Source organism: Cherax quadricarinatus, unplaced genomic scaffold (assembly GCF_038502225.1).
Source record: "Cherax quadricarinatus isolate ZL_2023a unplaced genomic scaffold, ASM3850222v1 Contig176, whole genome shotgun sequence".
NCBI classification, from domain to species: Eukaryota; Metazoa; Arthropoda; class Malacostraca; order Decapoda; family Parastacidae; genus Cherax; species Cherax quadricarinatus.
This window is the reverse complement of record NW_027195202.1, coordinates 184,990-208,880: the sequence shown is the minus strand read 5'-3', so window position 1 is coordinate 208,880 and position 23,891 is coordinate 184,990. Positions and strand designations below refer to the sequence as shown.

Here is a 23,891-nt window from a genome sequence, read left to right as displayed (position 1 = left end):
GTCGCTTCACATTCTTCACGACTACGGTGTATAATTCTACATTCTTCACATTAGAGTTATGCGCTGCATAGTGACGTTACAGTCAACGGCGGACAGCACATATGACAGTGGTCCCAGTCACATATATGACGGTGGTCCCAGTCACATATATGACAGTGGTCCCAGTCACATATATGACAGTGGTCCCAGTCACATATATGACAGTGGTCCCAGTCACATATATGACAGTGGTCCCAGTCACATATATGACAGTGGTCCCAGTCACATATATGACAGTGCTCCCAGTCACATATATGACAGTGTCACATATATGACAGTGGTCCCAGTCACATATATGACAGTGGTCCCAGTCACATATATGACAGTGGTCCCAGTCACATATATGACAGTGGTCCCAGTCACATATATGACAGTGGTCCCAGTCACATATATGACAGTGGTCCCAGTCACATATATGACAGTGGTCCCAGTCACATATATGACAGTGGTCCCAGTCACATATATGACAGTGGTCCCAGTCACATATATGACAGTGGTCCCAGTCACATATATGACAGTGGTCCCAGTCACATATATGACAGTGGTCCCAGTCACATATATGACAGTGGTCCCAGTCACATATATGACAGTGGTCCCAGTCACATATATGACAGTGGTCCCAGTCACATAAAAGTATAACACTTATAATTATCTACAGTACATAATACTTGATAATGATAAATAACAATGTTGATGGTTCGTGCATTTACTATACTCTACTTTTTATCGTTATTCTAGAATCTACTCTTTCTACTTACACAAAATAGTTTACTTTAAAACAGTATGGGGTGTTATGGTGGCAGCGGCTTTATACACTATGATATTCACATGACAAAATCACTAATAACACATTTCTCAGAACTTATCCCTGTCATTAAGTGACGTATGACTGTACTGCACTGAAAAAACCACTGGATGACAAAATGTATACATATACAGATACCCAGATGTTGGACATGTGTCTAATTCTTTGTGTATGATAATATAGTATGTATTTACAATTTTGAGGAAGGTTGTTCGGCACTGCACGGCGAGCCTTGCAGTGCTGAAAAGTAGAGGTGTCACATACAGGACACGAGTGCCAAACTGTGTCCAGCATAGAACCAGAAAGTGAAAACTAATAATGGTAGCTTTCTCTGACCAAAAAATATAGACACAAGCACAAAACTGCAGCATAAACAATAGAGACTTGAACCACAGTCCTGATGGGCCTACAGTTCAAATCCCCATTTCCTCTTCTGTTTATACAATACCAGTCACTCATTATATTGTTACTATAATCAGAACCTAGCACTAAACCCACAAGGGTCATACAGCATCATTCACTACAACTTAAGCTCACTCTAGCATGTATTCATACATATACTGCAACTGTGAACTAAAAATGCCAATCGTAAAATCAATTTCAGAGCGGGATTTACACTATGTGAAACAAAACTGGTCTGCTACCTTGTATGTTGCCCAAGTCATGAGCTGATTTTCTGGCTACAGCAGCAATGAACAAGAACAAGTGTGAATCTCGGGTAAGAACATTCCATGTGGCGATGAACAGGTGAAATAACAAAAAAAGACACAATACCGTGACTGGAACGATACACAAATAACCCACACATAAAAGAGGGAAGCTTATGACGACGTTTCAGTCCGACTTGGACCAAATGGTCCAAGTCGGACCGAAACGTCGTCGTAAGCTTCTCTCTTTTATGTGCAGGTTATTTGTGAACAGGTGAAATGTTCATCAAGAACAACTGAATAATAAGCCATAATGAAGAATATTTGAGCTGGAAATAGCACATAGCCCGGAACCTAACTTGCCATATATATGGGGCCCTACAGTATTCCACATGACAATAAAAAAGTGAAATGTTCATCACAAAGAAATGAATAATTAGATATTAGTGAAGAATGTTCAAGCTGGTAATCAACTGACTGTTTGTTCTTTAAAAAAAAAAAAAAAAAAAAAAAAAAAAAAAAAAAAAAAAAAAAAAAAAAAAAAAAAAAATCCTAAATTTGTTTTCTATAACCTCTCAGAGACTGTATAAATAAGCAATCAATTAGTTATTGCCTTATTTAACCCTTAAGCTGTCCGAACATAGATCTACGTTCGCTCGTGTAGCGCTCCGAACGTTGATCTCTGTTCGGATGCTTTCAAATGGAGAAAATCAAGGTCGGAGCGCTACGCGTGTAAACGTAGATCTACATTTGGACAGTTTAAGGGTTAAATTGGGCTTAAGTTTGTCTGAAATACTTTCTACATGCACGCCTAAATGTCACCCATCTCTGTATAAGCATTGTATCTTGCTGAAATAAAAATTATTATTACGAACTCAAAGAGAATACAGTGGACCCCCAGTTAACGATATTTTTTCACTCCGTAAGTATGTTCAGGTGCCAGTACTGACCGAATTTATTCCCATAAGGAATATTGTGAAGTAGATTAGTCCATTTCAGACCCCCAAACATACACGTACAAACGCACTTACATAAATACACTTACATAATTGGTCGCATTCGGAGGTAATCGTTATGCGGGGGTCCACTGTATAAGAGGCACAATACCGTGACTGAAAGAATACTCAAATACCCCACACAGAGGAGAATGAAATGTGCAACTGCATTTCACCGCCAAGTCGGACCGAAACGTGGTCATAAGTTTGCGCATTATAAACTTTTTGAGTCAGCTTGCCTTGGTGGGAGAGAGCCAGTTCATTGAAAAAAAACAAGTGAAAACTCAATTAAACTTTTTTATGGTAATTGACAATGATAAAGGAACAGGCCGAAACATTTTGCAATTAGCCTACAACTTAACGAGGACATTTTTAGATGTTGTGTTTGGTCCCAGACCATTATTAAGTCATGACGTGACTTAATCATGGTCCTTAATGTTGTCTAAGAGTTTTCCAAACTGTAGGTCATTTGGAGAGACATTCTTAAAATGCGAACACAATGGGAAAAGAAACACAAATGCGCCGTTTTGCTCCCATTGGTGGCTCAATCAAGAGACAAAAAACGAAACACAAATTTAACATAATATGAGCCATTACTGATGTTTTGCCCACACAGATGGCTTAATCAAGACACAAACAGATCTGGACATCAATAAAAAAAACAAGCCACGGAACGGGTGGGGTATGAACCCACGGCAAGTGAGGGCTGCAGCTCACAGTGAGTCAGATGGATGTTAGGAAGTACATATTTCTTCAGTCACAGTGATGTAGTGGAGGCAGGAACCATACATAGTTTTAAGACGAGGTATGATAAAGCTCATGGAGCAGGGAGAGGGCCTAATAGCGATCAGTGAAGAAGCAGGGCCAGGAGCTATGAATCAACCCTTGTAACCACAAATAGGCGAGTACAGACCAGTGTGTCAACAACTTGACCACCTCTAATAAGATTCATCCAGCTAAGTACAGTCATACCCTGTGTTACGTCATTTCGGCCAACGTCAAACTCGCCTTTACACCACCTTTCTAGAATAAATTTCAGAACAGCGATCATCATTACGTTAGACTTTATGTCATTCAGCAATGTCACCTACGTCATAATTTTTGCGTTTATTATTCTTTAAAAAATATGACTAAAATGTGTTTTAACCCGTAAACGGCCTAAGCAGATCTACGTTCACATGTGTAGCGCTACAAAAGTAGATCTACATTTTTTTTTTACATATTTTCGAATATAACAAAAAAAATAAAGTAGATCAAAGTTCTTTTACACATTTTCAAATGTAAAAAAAACAAAAAGAAGATCTACTTTTTTTACATACATTCAAATGTTGGAAAAACGTACAGTGGACCCCCGCATAACGATCACCTCCCAATGCGACCAATTATGTAAGTGTATTTATGTAAGTGCGTTTGTACGTGTATGTTTGGGGGTCTGAAATGGACTAATCTACTTCACAATATTCCTTATGGGAACAAATTCGGTCAGTACTGGCACCTGAACATACTTCTGGAATGAAAAAATATCGTTAACTGGGGGTCCAAACGTATATATACGTTTGGACCATTTACGGGTTAAGTGTTTTTTAAGGTTTAGCAATAGTTATATGTATTCTTCTGTGAGTTATTTACGCTAGTTTTACAGTGTTTGTCATCATTTTAAGGCACTTTTAAGGCATTATGTCCAGCTTACATCAAAAACTGGGTTATGTCATGGTTCTTGGAACTAATTAATGAAGTAGGGCGAGGTATGATTGTATATCTCTATACACCATAAGGAGGTTAGCATGGGCCACCACTGTGACCATAAGTGCTGTTTTTTACAGATGAATCCCAAACCAGCAGGGCTGTGTTGTACTCTAGCTCAAGTCACCTTACAGCTGCCATCGTGACTCACGAAACCGTCAATGGAAGGTCCCATTACACTGCATTCATTGATAAATTAGACACATGCAACATTTTGGTATCTCTATTGTGGAAATGTTTCACCACACAGTGGCTTCATCAGTCCTATACAGAGAAGAATGGTTGAAGATCAGGAGTTTGAGGTAATCAGTCCCTCAGCCTGAAGTTGATGTAAACAGTCCATCAATCTTGATAAGAATACAGCATAAAGGGGATTTACTGTATTTTCCAGCATATAAAGTGAACTTCGACTGGGGGCCCCAGCCTGCCCCCAGGGGTCCCAAATTAGTCTTGTCCCACATTGCAAAATTTCTCATGGAGGCCCTGCTCTGGTCCATTTATCTACATTCCTGTCAGACTCAGCAACATCTTGACACTTATAGTCACGACCTACTTCCACCTGTGGATTCATCCAAGGTGATGCCACCTACCACTGCTTCACCTCACCTGTCTGCAGTATACAAGCCACTTTACTAAGCTGCTTCTTCAACGCACCGGCTATATCCCACCGAGGCAGGATGGCCCAAAAAGAAAAACAAAAGTTTCTCTTTTTAACATTAGTAATGTATACAGGAGAAGGGGTCACTAGCCCCTTGCTCCCGGCATTTTAGTTGCCTCTTACGACATGCATGGTATGGAGGAAGAATTGTTCCACTTTCCCTAAGCATATGCTGTAATAGATTTACTAATGCTTATAATGGTTATAATCATAACCATGATTTTTAAAGAGGTAGAGAGGTAAGCCAGTGGAAGGCCTCAGTCAGATGACCAAAAGCTCTAGCTGTGGGTCATTGTATGACTAAGACTCGTTTCAGGAAACACTTGTCCTGTTTCCTGACAAACATTATACCTACCTACCATGTGCTGTATTCTTATCAAGACTCATGGGCTGCTTCCATGGACTCCAGGCTGAGGGACTGATTGCCTCAAACTCCTTCTGATCTTTACCGTTCTTCTGCCACAATAAAGATACCCAAGCGTTGGAAATGGGTCTAATTTGTGAATTTATTGGTTCTCTGAACCATTCAACTGCACATCGTATTCATGTCTATTGTTACTTGTAGGTCATTCTGGAAAAATTATTGTTATAATCATAACTAAGCACTAAATCCACAAGAGTTGGCTATTTGCGGAAAAGAAAAATACTTACCGTGTTTAGCCTCGAGTCGAGAAAATCTAGAAGCTTTATTATGGCGGTCATGTCTTTCCCATCGTACTCACACGAACGCTCGTCCAGTTCGTGACTATTAATGTCGGTGAAGCACGCAGCCTCGACCAGCGCCGTGGCCCCGGCGGTGGGTTGTGTCGTCACTACCGCTGGCATGGGTGGGGACGAGGCTCCACCATTAGCCTGTGGCATACTCAGTAACAACTCCTCATACATGTTCGGTGGCATCACCAGCAACAAGTTAACAGTGTTGCTGCAAGGCAAAAAACAATTGAAATATAATACAACTTATACAATACAATACAGTAAGTCCTCGACTTATAAACACATTGGGGACCTCCTGAATTGAGTAAATTCAAAATACAGTATATCAGCAAGTGAATGGAGACAAATGGTTTTTGGGACCTGACGAGCTGTTGGAGTGCGAGCAGGGTAATATTTTGTGAAGGGATTCAGGGAAACCGGTTACCCGGACTTGAGTCCTGGAAATGGGAAGTACGTACAATGCCTGCACTTTAACCTTTAAACTGTTCAAACATAGATCTACATTATAAAAATTCATAATACAGGAAATTTTCAACTTCCGAACATGTTGGGGACCTGTACTGTGTTTAATAATGATATTATACACACTATAAAATATTCTCAATGTCTCTGTAAATCGAGGAATTACTGTACAACTTATTTTCTGCAGCATACAGTAATGCAGTTTACATGTAATATAATATTATTAACCCTTAACCCGTAAACGGTCCAAACGTATATATACGTTTTTTCAACATTTGAATGTAAAAAAAGTAGATCTTCTTTTTGTTTTTTTACATTTGAAAATGTGTAAAAAAAACTTTGATCTACTTTTTTTGGTTATATTTGAAAATATGTAAAAAAAAAATGTAGATCTACTTTTGGAGCACTACGCATGTGAACGTAGATCTGCCTGGGCCGTTTACGGGTTAAACTGTCTAAACGTAGATCTACGTTTGCACCGCTAGCGCACCGAACGTAGATCTACCTTTTTACATGATTTCTTAGATATAAAAAATACGTAGATCTACGTTCGGAGTGCTAGCGGTGCAAACGCAGATCTACGTTTGGATAATTTAAGGGTTAATCACAAAAGAATCATTTGGTGCATTTCAGGCAGACTGATCTTAATGCTTACAAATTACTTTAGAACTAGACATAGGTTATTGAGTAGAAGCTTTTTATATGTACAAAAGTGAGGTAGTTAAATAAACAATAGTACAATTTTAAGTATGCATTAATACAAAATTACTGTAAAGAATAAAAAGGTACAATACCGTGACTGGAATAATACACAAATAACGCACACAGGAGAATGAAACTTACAACCACGTTTCAGTTCATTAAATAGTTAACGGGCAAAGTCGGACCGAAACATTATCACGGGTTTCATTCTCCCAGGTGCGGGTTATCTGTGTATGGAATTACTGTATACAGTGGACCCCCGGTTAACGATTTTAATCCGTGCAAGAGGGCTCATCGTTATGCGAAATAATCGTTATGCGAATGAATTTTCCCCATAAGAAATAATGGAAATAAAATTAATCCGTGCAAGACGCCCAAAAGTATGAAAAAAATTTTTTTTTACCACATGAAATGTTAATTTTAATACACACAAACTGAAAAAGGCATGCACAATTACATGACACTTACTTTTATTGAAGATCTGGTGATGATTGATGGGATGGGAGGAGGGGAGAGCATTATCTTCTTACTGTTTAGAAGGGGAATCCCCTTCCATTACGACTTGAGGTAGCAAGTCCTTTTCCGGGGTTACTTCCCTTCTTCTTTTAATGCCACTAGGACCAGCTTGAGAGTCACTGGACCTCTGTCGCACAACAAATCTGTCCATAGAGCTCTGTACCTCCCGTTCCTTTACGATTTGTCTAAAATGGGCCACAACATTGTCATTGAAATAGTCACCAGCACGGCTTGCAACAGCTGTGTCAGGGTGATTTTCATCTATAAAGGTTTGCAGTTCAACCCACTGTGCACACATTTCCTTAATCTTTGAAGTAGGCACAATGGATTCCACAACTGGCATAGGCTTCTCAGGGTTAGCCCCAAACCCTTCAAAATCTTTCTTAATTTCCATACTAATTCTCACCCTTTTTACCACAGGGTTGGCACTAGAAGCTTTCTTGGGGCCCATGGTCACTTATTTTCCAGAAACAGCACCGAAAACACTGTAATAATACGAAATATTCCGAGTGTATGCTTGGATGTTACCGCGGAGGCTGGCTGGTAAACAATGGGACGGCCGGCACATGTGAGGCTGGCTGAGGGCACATTGGACGCGTCTCGGACGAAAATCGGTAAGCGGGTTTTTAATCGGTATGCGCGGCAAAAATTTTGCGATAAAAGTAATCGGTATGCGGAAAAATCGCTATGTGATGCCATCGTTATGCGGGGGTCCACTGTATTTTAAGTAAGCGCGCCTCTGGCAAGACAGTGGAGTGAATGAGGAATGTTTTTCTTTTTCGGGCCACCCTGCCTTGGTGGGAAGTGGCTAATGTGTAATAATAAAAGAAATAAAGTCAGTATTATGACCAGGTCTTAATACTCTCCAGTCTTGTCTGAGGTCAAGATCTGTACCATACACAGTCTTAACATATTACATGACCCCCACACACAAACTTACATTCCGCTGACTTATGTCCCCATGACTTACACTCCCCAGCATTTACGACCATTATTTCCTGGTAAGAGCCCCTAAAATCAATTGCATAACCGTTAGGTTATGCAAATGATTCTGAGGAAAGATTCCTCAGTTATAACACTGTGCCTATAGTAAAAATGGCATGACTCACAATGGCATGACTCACAACAGTTCTTCAGAGGTCCTTTAGGTTGAAAGTTGATGAGTAAGACACATACAAGTGGTCCTCGACTTACTATGGGGTTATGTTCCAACAAACCCATTGTAAGTCAAAAATATCATAAGTTGAAAATATCGTAAGTTGAAACTATCGTAAGTCGAACATAAATATATGCTAAATAAATAGGCAAATGAAAATTAAAATAAAAATGTTTATTCCTTTGCAAAGCTTACAATGTGTGGTTTTCATTTTTTTTTTTTTTTTGACAAGTCGGCCGTCTCCCACCGAGGCAAGGTGACCCACCGAGGCAGGGTGACCCACCGAGGCAGGGTGACCCACCGAGGCAGGGTGACCCACCAAGGCAGGGTGACCCACCGAGGCAGGGTGACCCACCGAGGCAGGGTGACCCACTGAGGCAGGGTGACCCACCGAGGCAGGGTGACCCACTGAGGCAGGGTGACCCACCGAGGCAGGGTGACCCACCGAGGCAGGGTGACCCACTGAGGCAGGGTGACCCACCGAGGCAGGGTGACCCACCGAGGCAGGGTGACCCACTGAGGCAGGGTGACCCACCGAGGCAGGGTGACCCACCGAGGCAGGGTGACCCACTGAGGCAGGGTGACCCACCGAGGCAGGGTGACCCACCGAGGCAGGGTGACCCACTGAGGCAGGGTGACCCACCGAGGCAGGGTGACCCACCGAGGCAGGGTGACCCACTGAGGCAGGGTGACCCACCGAGGCAGGGTGACCCACCGAGGCAGGGTGACCCACCAAGGCAGGGTGACCCACTGAGGCAGGGTGACCCACCGAGGCAGGGTGACCCACCGAGGCAGGGTGACCCACCGAGGCAGGGTGACCCACCGAGGCAGGGTGACCCACCGCGGCAGGGTGACCCACCGAGGCAGGGTGACCCACCGAGGCAGGGTGACCCACCGAGGCAGGGTGACCCACCGAGGCAGGGTGACCCACCGAGGCAGGGTGACCCACCGAGGCAGGGTGACCCACCGAGGCAGGGTGACCAAAAAGAAAGAAAATCCCAAAAAAGAAAATACTTTCATCATCCTTCAACACTTTCACCTCACTCACACATAATCACTGTTTTTGCAGAGATGCTTTACATATATTAAAATATTAATTACAAGGAAAGCCTCTAGTACGCCTAGGCATTTCGGGCAGACTAATCCTCGTTCTTGCTTTAAATTGACACTGTTACTAAATAAGTAAATGAAGAAATTATCACTGTAACTAAATACAGTGGACCCCCACTTAACGATCACCTCCAAATGCGACCAATTATGTAAGTGTATTTATATAAGTGCGTTTGTACGTGTATGTTTGGGGGTCTGAAATGGACTAATCTACTTCACAATATTCCTTATGGGAAAAAATTCGGTCAGTACTGGCACCTGAACATACTTCTGGAATGAAAAAAGTTCGTTAACCGGGGGTCCACTATACTACCAGTATTGAAAAGTAAAACAATGTATATAAGACAGGGACTTGCTGCCTTCATGCTCGGTATATTTATCTTAAGTTTCATCCCCAAAGTAATTGTTTTTCTACCATTGTAAAGTTGAAATATCGTACGTCGAAGAGCACCTCGTTGGTACTGTATGCTACAGCCTCTCCTCACTTAGCGACATACTCAGATCTGTTTATGACTTGAAAAAGCCCACTGTGTGGGCGAAACGTTGTCAATAAAGGATCACATTAAACTGCATATGTGTTTATATTTCCACAGCAACATACTTGTTTACCAATGCCTTGGACTTACGTCAGGCTCTCTGACCAGTATGCATGCCTAAATAATGTATATTATAGCTGATTTCCTAGAGGAAATCAGCTATTATAATATATTTTATTATAATATACAGTACACTACTGTATAAACATTTAAAAATATACCAGAAATCATATAAATGGTGCAAAGGTGACATTAAAACAATATCAATGATGGTTGACACAAACATGCAACCATTATAGTATGCTCCTCACTTAGCGACAAATTCATTTAACGGCGTGGTCTTAGGAATGGAACTCCGTTGTTAAGTGAGGAGAGGCTGTATTTTCAACATAGGTTGTAAGTTCTGGGGTCGCCGTATACAGAAAGAAAACTTAAAAAACAATGACCTGTGCAGGGAATCAGTTTTCTCTGGGCATCGACAGAGCGCCAGCAAGAGAGAGCGGAGTATAGTGATCAAGCGAAGACAATGACTGTCCTCTTCTTCGTCTGGGCTGTTCTTGTCAATATGAAGGACCAGGTTGTACAAGACTTTTAAAACTTCGTTCACCAGTTCGGCCTGCTCATCCTGAAAATAGAAAGACGCTGTAATAATATTTTGTTTTTTATTAACACGTCAGTCGTTTCCCACCGAGGCAGGGTGTCCCCAAAAAAGAAGAAACACGTTCTTCATCACTCATTCCATCACTGTCTTGCCACAGATGTGCCTACACTAGTTCAAAAACTGCAATATACATGTATCTCCATCTTCCAGAGTGGAAGCATTGTACTTCCCACCTCCAGGACTCAAGTCTAGCTATAATAATAATGATACATGTATACCCAACTATTATATTCCTCTGTGCAACCATGTAATTTGTCAAAATAAAATCTTAATCTTAATCTTATAATTTTTACTCCACATGACACGATGTTACCCATAGTATTTCAGGTTAGCTTAAGCCTAGCTTAGGACTGCACTTGCAATTATTTTTTTTTTTTACTAACACATCGGCTGTCTCCCACCAAGGCAGGGTGGCCCGAAAAAGAAAATCTTTCATCATCATTCACTCCATCACTGTCTTGTCAGAGGTGCACTTACACTACAGTTATAAAACTGCAACATTAACACCCCTCCTAAAAAAAATCCATAATAACTAGTCAACATTCCATAGCTGATTAGTATGACTATGGGATATGGGATATTTGCTGTTTAGAGTAACATATCAACTGTTGTATCTGTGCACCTCTGGCAAGACAGTGATAGTGTGAATGATGGTAAAAGTGTTTCTTTTTCAGGTCACCCTGCCTAAGTGGGAAACAGCCAGCATGTTTTAAAAAAAAATATGAAAATGGCGTCATCCTTACAAATTCACAGGTTTTCTTGCATTAATTTTATTTTAATTCAATGGCCATCTCTCTCCAAGGCAGCGTGACTCAAAGAAGAAAACACATTCACCATCGTTCATTCAAATGCCATCTTTCCAAAGTGCGCTGACATCACAACAGGATCACCCTCTGACCCCCTGCCCCTCCTTCAGAGTGCAAACACTGCCTCTACCACCTCCAGGACTCAAGTCCAACTACCTGGTTTTTTCAAAACACACCAGCTGTATCCCACCAAGACAGGGTCACCTAAAAAAAAAAAAAAAGTTTCTCTTTTTTTTACATTCAATAATTTATACATGAGAAGGCATTACTAGCACCTTGCTGCCAGCATCTGAGTTGTCTCTTAGGACACGCATGGTTTATACAGGAAAGATTCTATCCCACTACCCCATGGAGAACTTTGTTTTTTTATTTATTAATTTTTATATTAGCACACTGGCCATTTCCCACCAAGGCAGAGTGACCTGAAAAAGAAGAAACACTTACACCATCATTCACACCATCAATGTCTTGCTAGAGGGGTGCAGATATGGCAGTTTAAATGACCCCCCTGACGCAGTGTAGGTAATTCTATGAACATTATCCTAAGGATAGACTTACATTAAAAATGACAGGACAAGGAATATAGCCGTTGATGGACTGGATTTCACTCTCCTCCTGAGCCGTCTTCAGAGACAAGTCCAGAATCTCAATTAAGTATGTGAGGCCGTGGTACTCCGATCTCAGCTGCGGTCTGTGGAGACACTGTCTACATTAATGCAAACATTATTTCTATGAAACAAACAACTTTATTTCCTTCTGCAGTATACAAAATAAAGTTTACTTGTATTAAAATATTGTTAAGCACAAAGAAAGCCACTAACATGCAGTGCATCTCAGGCAGACTTTCCAGTCAAGTGGGTAATTTTCCCGTATACAAATTTGTTTTTGGGTAACACCTAAAAAAGTTTGCTGACCTCCGACCTAAGGAAATGCACCATTTCCCTTACCTGATGTCACCGCAGAAAGCTGTCAGCAAGAAGAGCAGTCTCATGTCGAAGTATTTGACGATGTGCGGCAGCTCCGGGTCCCTGAAGGTCTTGAGGCGGCACATGAGGCCCGGAACACAGCTGTTGTTGCAACACATCCGCTGGATGGAACTGCTATTGTACACCAAGTTGCTCAGGCACTTCTGTGCTTCAATCACAACTAGAAATACAAATAACACTTAACAAAAATTAGAAAAACTTAATACGGTAGAACTCCCATATCCACAGATTTGGTTGCCGCAGTTTCAGCTATCCAAGGTTTACTGTGGCTTGAAAATAGCCCTTAATTTTGCTTAATAATGGCACCAAAGCACAAAAATAGTAATAGTGGCAGCTCTTCAAAGCCTAAGAGAAGCTGTGAAATGCTACCCATCAATGACAAACTGCTAATTCTTCACTATTGTGCATAATTTATCAATTAAATTTTATCAAAGGTACGTAAACAAAAAGCTATTTATATATAGGGTTCGATACCACCTGCGGTTTCTGGTAATCACATTAAGTCTTGGAATGTATTTCCCGCAGGTGCCAGGGGAAGACTACTGTAATGAGCTTTATTCAGAAAATCTACGAACTATTCTCTCGTATGTAAAGTTGCTCAGGCACTTCTGTACCTCAATCAAAACTAGAAATATAAGCAACACTTCAGAAACTTTAAAAAATGTATTTAGAAGGGCCCTGGATATACAGAAAAACTTCACAGAAGGGCCCTGGATATACAGAAAAACTTCACAGAAGGGCCCTGGATATACAGAAAAACTTCACAGAAGGGCCCTGGATATACAGAAAAACTTCACAGAAGGGCCCTGGATATACAGAAAAACTTCACAGAAGGGCCCTGGATATAGAGAAAAACTTCACAGAAGGGCCCTGGATATAGAGAAAAACTTCACAGAAGGGCCCTGGATATAGAGAAAAACTTCACAGAAGGGCCCTGGATATAGAGAAAAACTTCACAGAAGGGCCCTGGATATAGAGAAAAACTTCACAGAAGGGCCCTGGATATACAGAAAAACTTCACAGAAGGGCCCTGGATATAGAGAAAAACTTCACAGAAGGGCCCTGGATATACAGAAAAACTTCACAGAAGGGCCCTGGATATACAGAAACATATAAAAGGGACCCACATATACAGCACCTCTCTTCGGTGTTCCACATTTTTCATTGGCTTCAAATTGAGCCATTGTTCATTATGTTCCACCCACCGGCAATGTTCACCAGTGGGTGGAACAATGGCTCAATTGAAAGCCAATGAAATCATGGGACCCCCAGACCATGAAGCAGAACTCTTCTCCAGGCTGAGACTGACTACCTTAAATACTATTTCTCCAAGGTTGATGGGCTGATTACATCATCTTCATTTCACTACTACACTTGCTGCCTCTGTACCTGACTGAAAGAAGCCTATTGTGTTGGCAAAATATTTCAACAATAAAGATACCTAACTGCTGCACATGTGTCTTAATCATCAGTGAAAAGAGGTGCTGTATGTGCAGTGATGGTATATGTAATGATATTTACAGAAAATCTATACCTTTGATGAGTTTCGAGGCTTACTACTCCCGGAGCCCGGCCATGGGCCAGGCTTGTCTGGTGTTAGCCTGGTCAACCAGGCTGCTGCTGCTGGAGGCCCACTGCCCCACATATCCATCACAGCCTGGTTGATTTGGTGCCTGGTGAAGATACTTGTCCAGTTCCTCCTGAAGGCTTCTACACTTGTTCCAGCAGTGTTTCTGATATTTTCTGGTAAAATGTTGAATAATCTGGGATCATAAATGTTGATGCAGTGTTCCCCTGTTGTGCCATACAAGTTATTTTCCAAACAAAAGAACAAGCAATATAGAGCTTAACATAATGCAAACACTCAATAATAACCCACATGAGAAGTGGGTTAGAATCCTTCCTCCGTAAGTCATGCATGTCATAAGAGGCGACTAAAATGCCAGAAGCAAGGGACTAGTGACCCCTTCTCCTGTATAAATTACTAAATGTAAAAAGATGGCTGGTGTGTTGACAAAAATAAAATGGAGACAAAAACGGAAAATTAACCGATCTGAATATTTCAGCCTGGGTCTTCTCCAGCAGATACACAAACGAAAGGAGAACATGAATTTATAAAAAGGTTGTGCCTCACCAGGCAAGTTTAGGGACTCCCTTTCCATGAGTTCAACCCCCACCCGTTCTCTGGCTTATTAACATAGTTATTCTCCTTTAACTACAAATAGATAATTACACATTAATTGCTGTAATGGCAAAATATACAGTGGAACACTCGCAGGAAATTAACTTAAACAGTACCATCATAATTAATCTATAGTTGAACATTCTTATAGGAAGTTATAGCTGAACACTCTCACAGGAAGTTAATATAGTTGAACACTCTCACAGGAAGTTAATATAGTTGAACACTCTCACAGGAAGTTAATATAGTTGAACACTCTCACAGGAAGTTAATATAGTTGAACACTCTCACAGGAAGTTAATATAGTTGAACACTCTCACAGGAAGATAATATAGTTGAACACTCTCACAGGAAGTTAATATAGCAGAACATTCTCACAGGAAGTTAATATAGCAGAACACTCTCACAGGAAGTTAATATAACTTTAACCGTACCATCGTAATTAATCTGTTGATTAAGTCGCTCCAAGGCTTCCTCCTCTGGCACCAAGCCGGCCAGTCGAACTATCACCGCTAGTCTGTTGCTATCAATAACCCGGTTTAACGAAGATTTATCACGACTGAAAAAAAAGTTTGAAGGTAAAAACATCATTGTAAAAAAAAGTTTTACAAATATACATGAAAATTTTTCAAAATGTAATGAAAATTAAGCTCTCTTAAAACAGAAACATTACTGTAAATTTCCTAAAAAGGCCATAAATACATTTTACTTAATGAAATACAGTAGGACCACAGTATCCGTGGATTTGGTTTCCACGGTTTCAGTTAACCGTGGTTTGCCGTGGCCCCTGAAAATTACAGTGAAGTGCTTTCCATCAGTGAAAAAGTGCTAATTCCCCATTTTTTGTGCATAATTTATCAATTAAGCTTCATCATAGGCGTGTATGTAAATTCAAAACTACTTATATATAGGATTCGCTACTATCCGCAGTCTCTGGTATCCACAGTAGGTCCTGGAAAGTATTCCCCCGTGGATACAGGGGGACTACTGTACGTATTTCACACTAGGTATCCAGATATCCATTAATTAAATATCTTATACTCTTATTTGGTAAATATAAACCAAAGAGGAGTTTTATACAGTGGATCCCCGCTTTACGATCACCTCCCAATGCGACCAATTATGTAAGTGTATTTATGTAAGTGCGTTTGTACGTGTATGTTTGGGGTAAATAACAAAAAGGCACAATACCGTGACTGGAACGATACACAAATAACCCGCACATAAAAGACAGAAGCTTACGACGACGTTTCGGTCCGACTTGGACCATTGACAAAGTCACACTAACAGAGGAGGAGCAGGACGGCTATATATAGCCGTCCTGCTCCTCCTCTGTTAGTGTGACTTTGTCAATGGTCCAAGTCGGACCGAAACGTCGTCGTAAGCTTCTGTCTTTTATGTGCGGGTTATTTGTGTATGTTTGGGGGTCTGAAATGGACTAATCTAATTCACAATATTCCTTATGGGAACAAATTCGTTCAGTACTGGCACCTGAACATACTTCTGGAATAAAATATTATTGTAAGCCGGGAGTCCACTGTATTCCTTTTTAGCTCTGCCACGACCCTTTCGGCAATTTACTCTTCCAAGTATGGGTGGTCCTCGGCTTACAATGGGGCTATGTTGCGACGAACTCGTTGCAAGTCAAAAATATCATAAGTTGAATATGAATCTGATATGCAAATAACCCGCACATAAAAGAGAGAAGCTTACGACGACATTTTGGTCCAACTTGGACCATTTACAAAGTCGGACCGAAACGTCGTCGTAAGCTTCTCTCTTTTATGTGCGGGTTATTTGTGTATCGTTCCAGTCATGGTATTGTGCCTTATTTTGTTATTTATGAATCTGATATGTTAAATTGATAAGTAAATAAATAACTAATGCCATTAAGTACATAAAAAATTACAATAAGGATTTTATTTCTTTACAGTTACAATGTGTAATTACAATTTTGATTTAAGTACACGAAGTCACTATCATGTCAGGGCATTTCAGGCAAACTAATCCTAATACATAAGAACTAAGTCTAGACAAGACAGAGTGGTTATCTTTTTATTAATCAAAATTTCTATTAATACTAATGCGAGATAGTCAAAGGTGTAACTAAATATGAGTAATAAAAATAAATAAATGAATACAAGTTAGGGACCTGCCACCTTCATGCTGGTTAATTATCTCAAGTCTCGTGCTTTTGTACCAACGTCAAGTCAAAATATTGTAAGTCGAACCATCGTAAGTCGAATCATCGAAAGTCGAACCATCGTAAGTCGAACCATCGTAAGTCGAACCATCGAAAGTCGAACCATCGTAAGTCGAACCATCGTAAGTCGAACCATCGTAAGTCGAACCATCGTAAGTCGAACCATCGTAAGTCGAACCATCGTAAGTCGACCCATCGTAAGTCGAACCATCGTAAGTCGAACCATCGTAAGTCGAACCATCGTAAGTCGAACCATCGTAAGTCGAACCATCGTAAGTCGAACCATCGTAAGTCGAACCATCGAAAGTCGAACCATCGAAAGTCGAACCATCGAAAGTCGAACCATCGAAAGTCGAACCATCGAAAGTCGAACCATCGTAAGTCGAACCATTGTAAGTCGAACCATCGTAAGTCGAACCATCGTAAGTCGAACCATCGTAAGTCGAACCATCGTAAGTCGAACCATCGTAAGTCGAACCATCGTAAGTCGAACCATCATAAGTCAAACCATTGTAAGTCAAACCATCGTAAGTCGAACCATCGTAAGTCGAACCATCGTAAGTCGAGAAGCGCCTGTACACTGTATACCCCCCAAAAAATCGTTTTTGTTAACCTACCTTAAAATTCTTATGGCGGAGAGGCAAGTCTGGTGAGTGGTGCTGGCCGCTGGGTCACTCAGGCGTCCCAGGATCACGTCCCACAGTCGGTGACACAGGTCAGCGTCCAGACCCACCGGGGTGAACTGTTTCTCATACTAATTGTAAAAAAATGCAAAAATATGATCAAGAAATCAAAATAAAGACTTATATTGTTAAAATACTTTGTAAAAACAGAAATATGATCATATTACAATAAATATGATTATTGTGTTAAAAGTGCCTGACCTGTCTTCTACCTGTACCATCACCTGACCTGTCTTCTACCTGTACCATCACCTGACCTGTCTTCTACCTGTACCATCACCTGACCTGTCTTCTACCTGTACCATCACCTGACCTGTCTTCTACCTGTACCATCACCTGACCTGTCTTCTACCTGTACCATCACCTGACCTGTCTTCTACCTGTACCATCACCTGACCTGTCTTCTACCTGTACCATCACCTGACCTGTCTTCTACCTGTACCATCACCTGACCTGTCTTCTACCTGTACCATCACCTGACCTGTCTTCTACCTGTACCATCACCTGACCTGTCTTCTACCTGTACCATCACCTGTCCTGTCTTCTACCTGTACCATCACCTGACCTGTCTTCTACCTGTACCATCACCTGTCCTGTCTTCTACCTGTACCATCACCTGACCTGTCTTCTACCTGTACCATCACCTGACCTGTCTTCTACCTGTACCATCACCTGACCTGTCTTCTACCTGTACCATCACCTGACCTGTCTTCTACCTGTACCATCACCTGACCTGTCTTCTACCTGTACCATCACCTGACCTGTCTTCTACCTGTACCATCACCTGACCTGTCTTCTACCTGTACCATCACCTGACCTGTCTTCTACCTGTACCATCACCTGACCTGTCTTCTACCTGCACCATCACCTGACCTGTCTTCTACCTGTACCATCACCTGTCCTGTCTTCTACCTGTACCATCACCTGACCTGTCTTCTACCTGTACCATCACCTGACCTGTCTTCTACCTGTACCATCACCTGACCTGTCTTCTACCTGTACCATCACCTGACCTGTCTTCTACCTGTACCATCACCTGACCTGTCTTGTACCTGTACCATCACCTGACCTGTCTTCTACCTGTACCATCACCTGACCTGTCTTGTACCTGTACCATCACCTGACCTGTCTTCTACCTGTACCATCACCTGACCTGTCTTGTACCTGTACCATCACCTGACCTGTCTTCTACCTGTACCATCACCTGACCTCTCTTCTACCTGTACCATCACCTGTCCTGTCTTCTACCTGTACCATCACCTGACCTGTCTTCTACCTGTACCATCACCTGACCTGTCTTCTACCTGTACCATCACCTGACCTGTCTTCTACCTGTACCATCACCTGACCTGTCTTCTACCTGTACCATCACCTGACCTGCCTGCTACCTGTACAATCACCTGACCTGTCTGCTACCTGTACCATCACCTGACCTGTCTTCTACCTGTACCATCACCTAACCTGTCTTCTACCTGTACCATCACCTGACCTGTCTGCTACCTGTACCATCACCTGACCTGTCTGCTACCTGTACCATCACCTGACCTGTCTTCTACCTGTACCATCACCTGACCTGTCTTCTACCTGTACCATCACCTGACCTGTCTTCTACCTGTACAATCACCTGACCTGTCTTCTACCTGTACCATCACCTGACCTGTCTTCTACCTGTACCATCACCTGACCTGTCTTCTACCTGTACCATCACCTGACCTGTCTTCTACCTGTACCATCACCTGACCTGTCTTCTACCTGTACCATCACCTGACCTGTCTTCTACCTGTACCATCACCTGTCCTGTCTTCTACCTGTACCATCACCTGACCTGTCTTCTACCTGTACCATCACCTGACCTGTCTTCTACCTGTACCATCACCTGACCTGTCTTCTACCTGTACCATCACCTGACCTGTCTTCTACCTGTACCATCACCTGACCTGTCTTCTACCTGTACCATCTCCTGTCCTGTCTTCTACCTGTACCATCACCTGACCTGTCTTCTACCTGTACCATCACCTGACCTGTCTTCTACCTGTACCATCACCTGACCTGTCTTCTACCTGTACCATCACCTGACCTGTCTTCTACCTGTACCATCACCTGTCCTGTCTTCTACCTGTACCATCACCTGACCTGTCTTCTACCTGTACCATCACCTGACCTGTCTTCTACCTGTACCATCACCTGACCTGTCTGCTACCTGTACCATCACCTGACCTGTCTTCTACCTGTACCATCACCTGTCCTGTCTTCTACCTGTCCATCACCTGACTACCTGTACCATCACCTGACCTGTCTTCTACCTGTACCATCACCTGACCTGTCTTCTACCTGTACCATCACCTGACCTGTCTGCTACCTGTACCATCACCTGACCTGTCTTCTACCTGTACCATCACCTGACCTGTCTTCTACCTGTACCATCACCTGACCTGTCTTCTACCTGTACCATCACCTGACCTGTCTTCTACCTGTACCATCACCTGACCTGTCTTCTACCTGTACCATCACCTGACCTGTCTTCTACCTGTACCATCACCTGACCTGTCTTCTACCTGTACCATCACCTGACCTGTCTTCTACCTGTACCATCACCTGACCTGTCTTCTACCTGTACCATCACCTGACCTGTCTTCTACCTGTACCATCACCTGACCTGTCTTCTACCTGTACCATCACCTGACCTGTCTTCTACCTGTACCATCACCTGACCTGTCTGCTACCTGTACCATCACCTGACCTGTCTTCTACCTGTACCATCACCTGACCTGTCTGCTATCTGTACCATCACCTGTGTCTTCTACCTGTACCATCACCTGTCCTGTCTTCTACCTGTACCATCACCTGACCTGTCTTCTACCTGTACCATCACCTGAGCTGTCTTCTACCTGTACCATCACCTGACTGTCTGCTACCTGTACCATCACCTGACCTGTCTTCTACCTGTACCATCACCTGACCTGTCTTCTACCTGTACCATCACCTGACCTGTCTTCTACCTGTACCATCACCTGACCTGTCTTCTACCTGTACCATCACCTGACCTGTCTTCTACCTGTACCATCACCTGACCTGTCTTCTACCTGTACCATCACCTGACCTGTCTTCTACCTGTACCATCACCTGACCTGTCTTCTACCTGTACCATCACCTGACCTGTCTTCTACCTGTACCATCACCTGACCTGTCTTCTACCTGTACCATCACCTGACCTGTCTTCTACCTGTACCATCACCTGACCTGTCTTCTACCTGTACCATCACCTGACCTGTCTTCTACCTGTACCATCACCTGACCTGTCTTCTACCTGTACCATCACCTGACCTGTCTTCTACCTGTACCATCACCTGACCTGTCTTCTACCTGTACCATCACCTGACCTGTCTTCTACCTGTACCATCACCTGACCTGTCTTCTACCTGTACCATCACCTGACCTGTCTTCTACCTGTACCATCACCTGTCCTGTCTTCTACCTGTACCATCACCTGACCTGTCTTCTACCTGTACCATCACCTGACCTGTCTTCTACCTGTACCATCACCTGACCTGTCTTCTACCTGTACCATCACCTGACCTGTCTTCTACCTGTACCATCTCCTGTCCTGTCTTCTACCTGTACCATCACCTGACCTGTCTTCTACCTGTACCATCACCTGACCTGTCTTCTACCTGTACCATCACCTGACCTGTCTTCTACCTGTACCATCACCTGACCTGTCTTCTACCTGTACCATCACCTGACCTGTCTGCTACCTGTACCATCACCTGACCTGTCTTCTACCTGTACCATCACCTGACCTGTCTGCTACCTGTACCATCACCTGACCTGTCTTCTACCTGTACCATCACCTGACCTGTCTTCTACCTGTACCATCACCTGACCTGTCTTCTACCTGTACCATCACCTGACCTGTCTTCTACCTGTACCATCACCTGACCTGTCTTCTACCTGTACCATCACCTGACCTGTCTTCTACCTGTACCATCACCTGACCTGTCTTCTACCTGTACCATCACCTGACCTGTCTTCTACCTGTACCATCACCTGACCTGTCTTCTACCTGTACCATCACCTGACCTGTCTTCTACCTGTACCATCACCTGACCTGTCTTCTACCTGTACCATCACCTGACCTGTCTTCTACCTGTACCATCACCTGTCCTGTCTTCTACCTGTACCATCACCTGACCTGTCTTCTACCTGTACCATCACCTGTCCTGTCTTCTACCTGTACCATCACCTGACCTGTCTTCTACCTGTACCATCACCTGACCTGTCTTCTACCTGTACCATCACCTGACCTGTCTTCTACCTGTACCATCACCTGACCTGTCTTCTACCTGTACCATCACCTGACCTGGTCTAAACAACAATGGGTTATCCTGAGTTAATAACCCCACTGGCTTAAGCCCTGGCTTATGGTGGGTTAACCCACCCACCTGGCTTAAGCCCTGGCTTATGGTGGGTTAACCCACCCACCTGGCTTAAGCCCTGGCTTATGGTGGGTTAACCCACCCACCTGGCTTAAGCCCTGGCTTGTGGTGGGTTAACCCACCCACCTGGCTTAAGCCCTGGCTTATGGTGGGTTAACCCACCCACCTGGCTTAAGCCCTGGCTTGTGGTGGGTTAATCCACCCACCTGGCTTAAGCCCTGGCTTGTGGTGGGTTAACCCACCCACCTGGCTTAAGCCCTGGCTTATGGTGGGTTAACCCACTCACCTGGCTTAAGCCCTGGCTTGTGGTGGGTTAACCCACCCACCTGGCTTAAGCCCTGGCTTATGGTGGGTTAACCCACCCACCTGGCTTAAACCCTGGCTTGTGGTGGGTTAACCCACCCACCTGGCTTAAGCCCTGGCTTGTGGTGGGTTAACCCACCCACCTGGCTTAAGCCCTGGCTTGTGGTGGGTTAACCCACCCACCTGGCTTAAGCCCTGGCTTGTGGTGGGTTAACCCACCCACCTGGCTTAAACCCTGGCTTGTGGTGGGTTAACCCACCCACCTGGCTTAAACCCTGGCTTGTGGTGGGTTAACCCACCCACCTGGCTTAAACCCTGGCTTGTGGTGGGTTACCTTGTCAACAAAATCCTTGAGGAGACGAGCCACGTCGTGGCTGGTGCCAGACTCCAGTAACTTCAACACTGACTCCTCCATAGCTGCCCTCACGCTACTCCTGCGCTACTCTCACGCTACCCCGGCCTACCCTCTGCTCTTCTCGCCGCCTGGTGGGCAGCTGATAGCCACAAGTAGCGCTGACAGCGGTAAAAATGGCAGAAAAGTGGGCTGACAGCACTAGGGCTTCCCCTGACACTCCCAGCAGACAGCTTGTAAACAAACTGCATTCACGCGTCAATTAATTTCTCCATTAACTCTTAAATAACTCACAAAACTACCAATAACATCAGTTATTCATATTTTTTTCTGAATTAAAATCACATTTCCTACATTAATCGTTCAAAAACGTATATTTATGAACTATTTTCTATGTCAACAACAGCATTCACGACTGACCACATTCCCGTGCATCAATTTTTCGAGTGACGTCACAAAATTTCAAGATCGAACGCAATCAAAACAATTTTTTTTTTTGCACCGCCCGTATATATTTTTTTTATTGGTTGTCAAGGAATAAAACGCAAGTTAAAAAAGTTGTTGTCAGTTATTTACCGGATAAAAAATAATTTCAGAGTTATTTTGAGGTAAAGAAATTCTTTATCTACCCATAAAGACTGATCGATTTACAACGATTTACACTGATTTACACCAATTTACACTGATTTACACCAATTTACACTGATTTACACCAATTTACACTGATTTACACCAATTTACACTGATTTACACCAATTTACACTGATTTACACCAATTTACACTGATTTACACCAATTTACACTGATTTACACCAATTATCACTGATATACACCAATTTACACTGATTTACACCAATTATCACTGATATACACCAATTTACACCAATTTACACTGATATACACCAATTTACACTGATTTACACCAATTAAGATAAGATTTCGTTCGGATTTTTAACCCCGGAGGGTTAGCCACCCAGGATAACCCAAGAAAGTCAGTGCGTCATCGAGGACTGTCTAACTTATTTCCATTGTGGTCCTTAATCTTGTCCCCCAGGATGCGACCCACACCAGTCGACTAACACCCAGGTACCTATTTGCTGCTAGGTGAACAGGACAACAGGTGTAAGGAAACGTGTCGAAATGTTTCCACCCGCCGGGAATCGAACCCGGGCCCTCCGTGTGTGAAGCGGGAGCTT

General features: G+C 42.9%; 1 protein-coding gene across 1 annotated transcript in view; it reads right to left on the bottom strand.

Moving 5' to 3' along the window:
* ric8a (ric8 guanine nucleotide exchange factor A) overlaps positions 1 to 22,903 on the bottom strand; it is a 38,775-nt gene extending 15,872 nt beyond the window's left edge. The window contains exons 1-7 of the mRNA XM_053794524.2: positions 22,678 to 22,903; positions 17,539 to 17,675; positions 15,153 to 15,277; positions 12,498 to 12,696; positions 12,109 to 12,241; positions 10,530 to 10,708; positions 5,539 to 5,809 (exon numbers count right to left, since the gene is read on the bottom strand). Coding sequence (XP_053650499.1) covers positions 5,539 to 5,809; positions 10,530 to 10,708; positions 12,109 to 12,241; positions 12,498 to 12,696; positions 15,153 to 15,277; positions 17,539 to 17,675; positions 22,678 to 22,758 — 1,125 coding nt within the window. The 5' untranslated portion in view covers positions 22,759 to 22,903. The remainder of the gene's footprint in view (positions 1 to 5,538; positions 5,810 to 10,529; positions 10,709 to 12,108; positions 12,242 to 12,497; positions 12,697 to 15,152; positions 15,278 to 17,538; positions 17,676 to 22,677) is intronic.
* Positions 22,904 to 23,891: the final 988 nt, after the last annotated feature.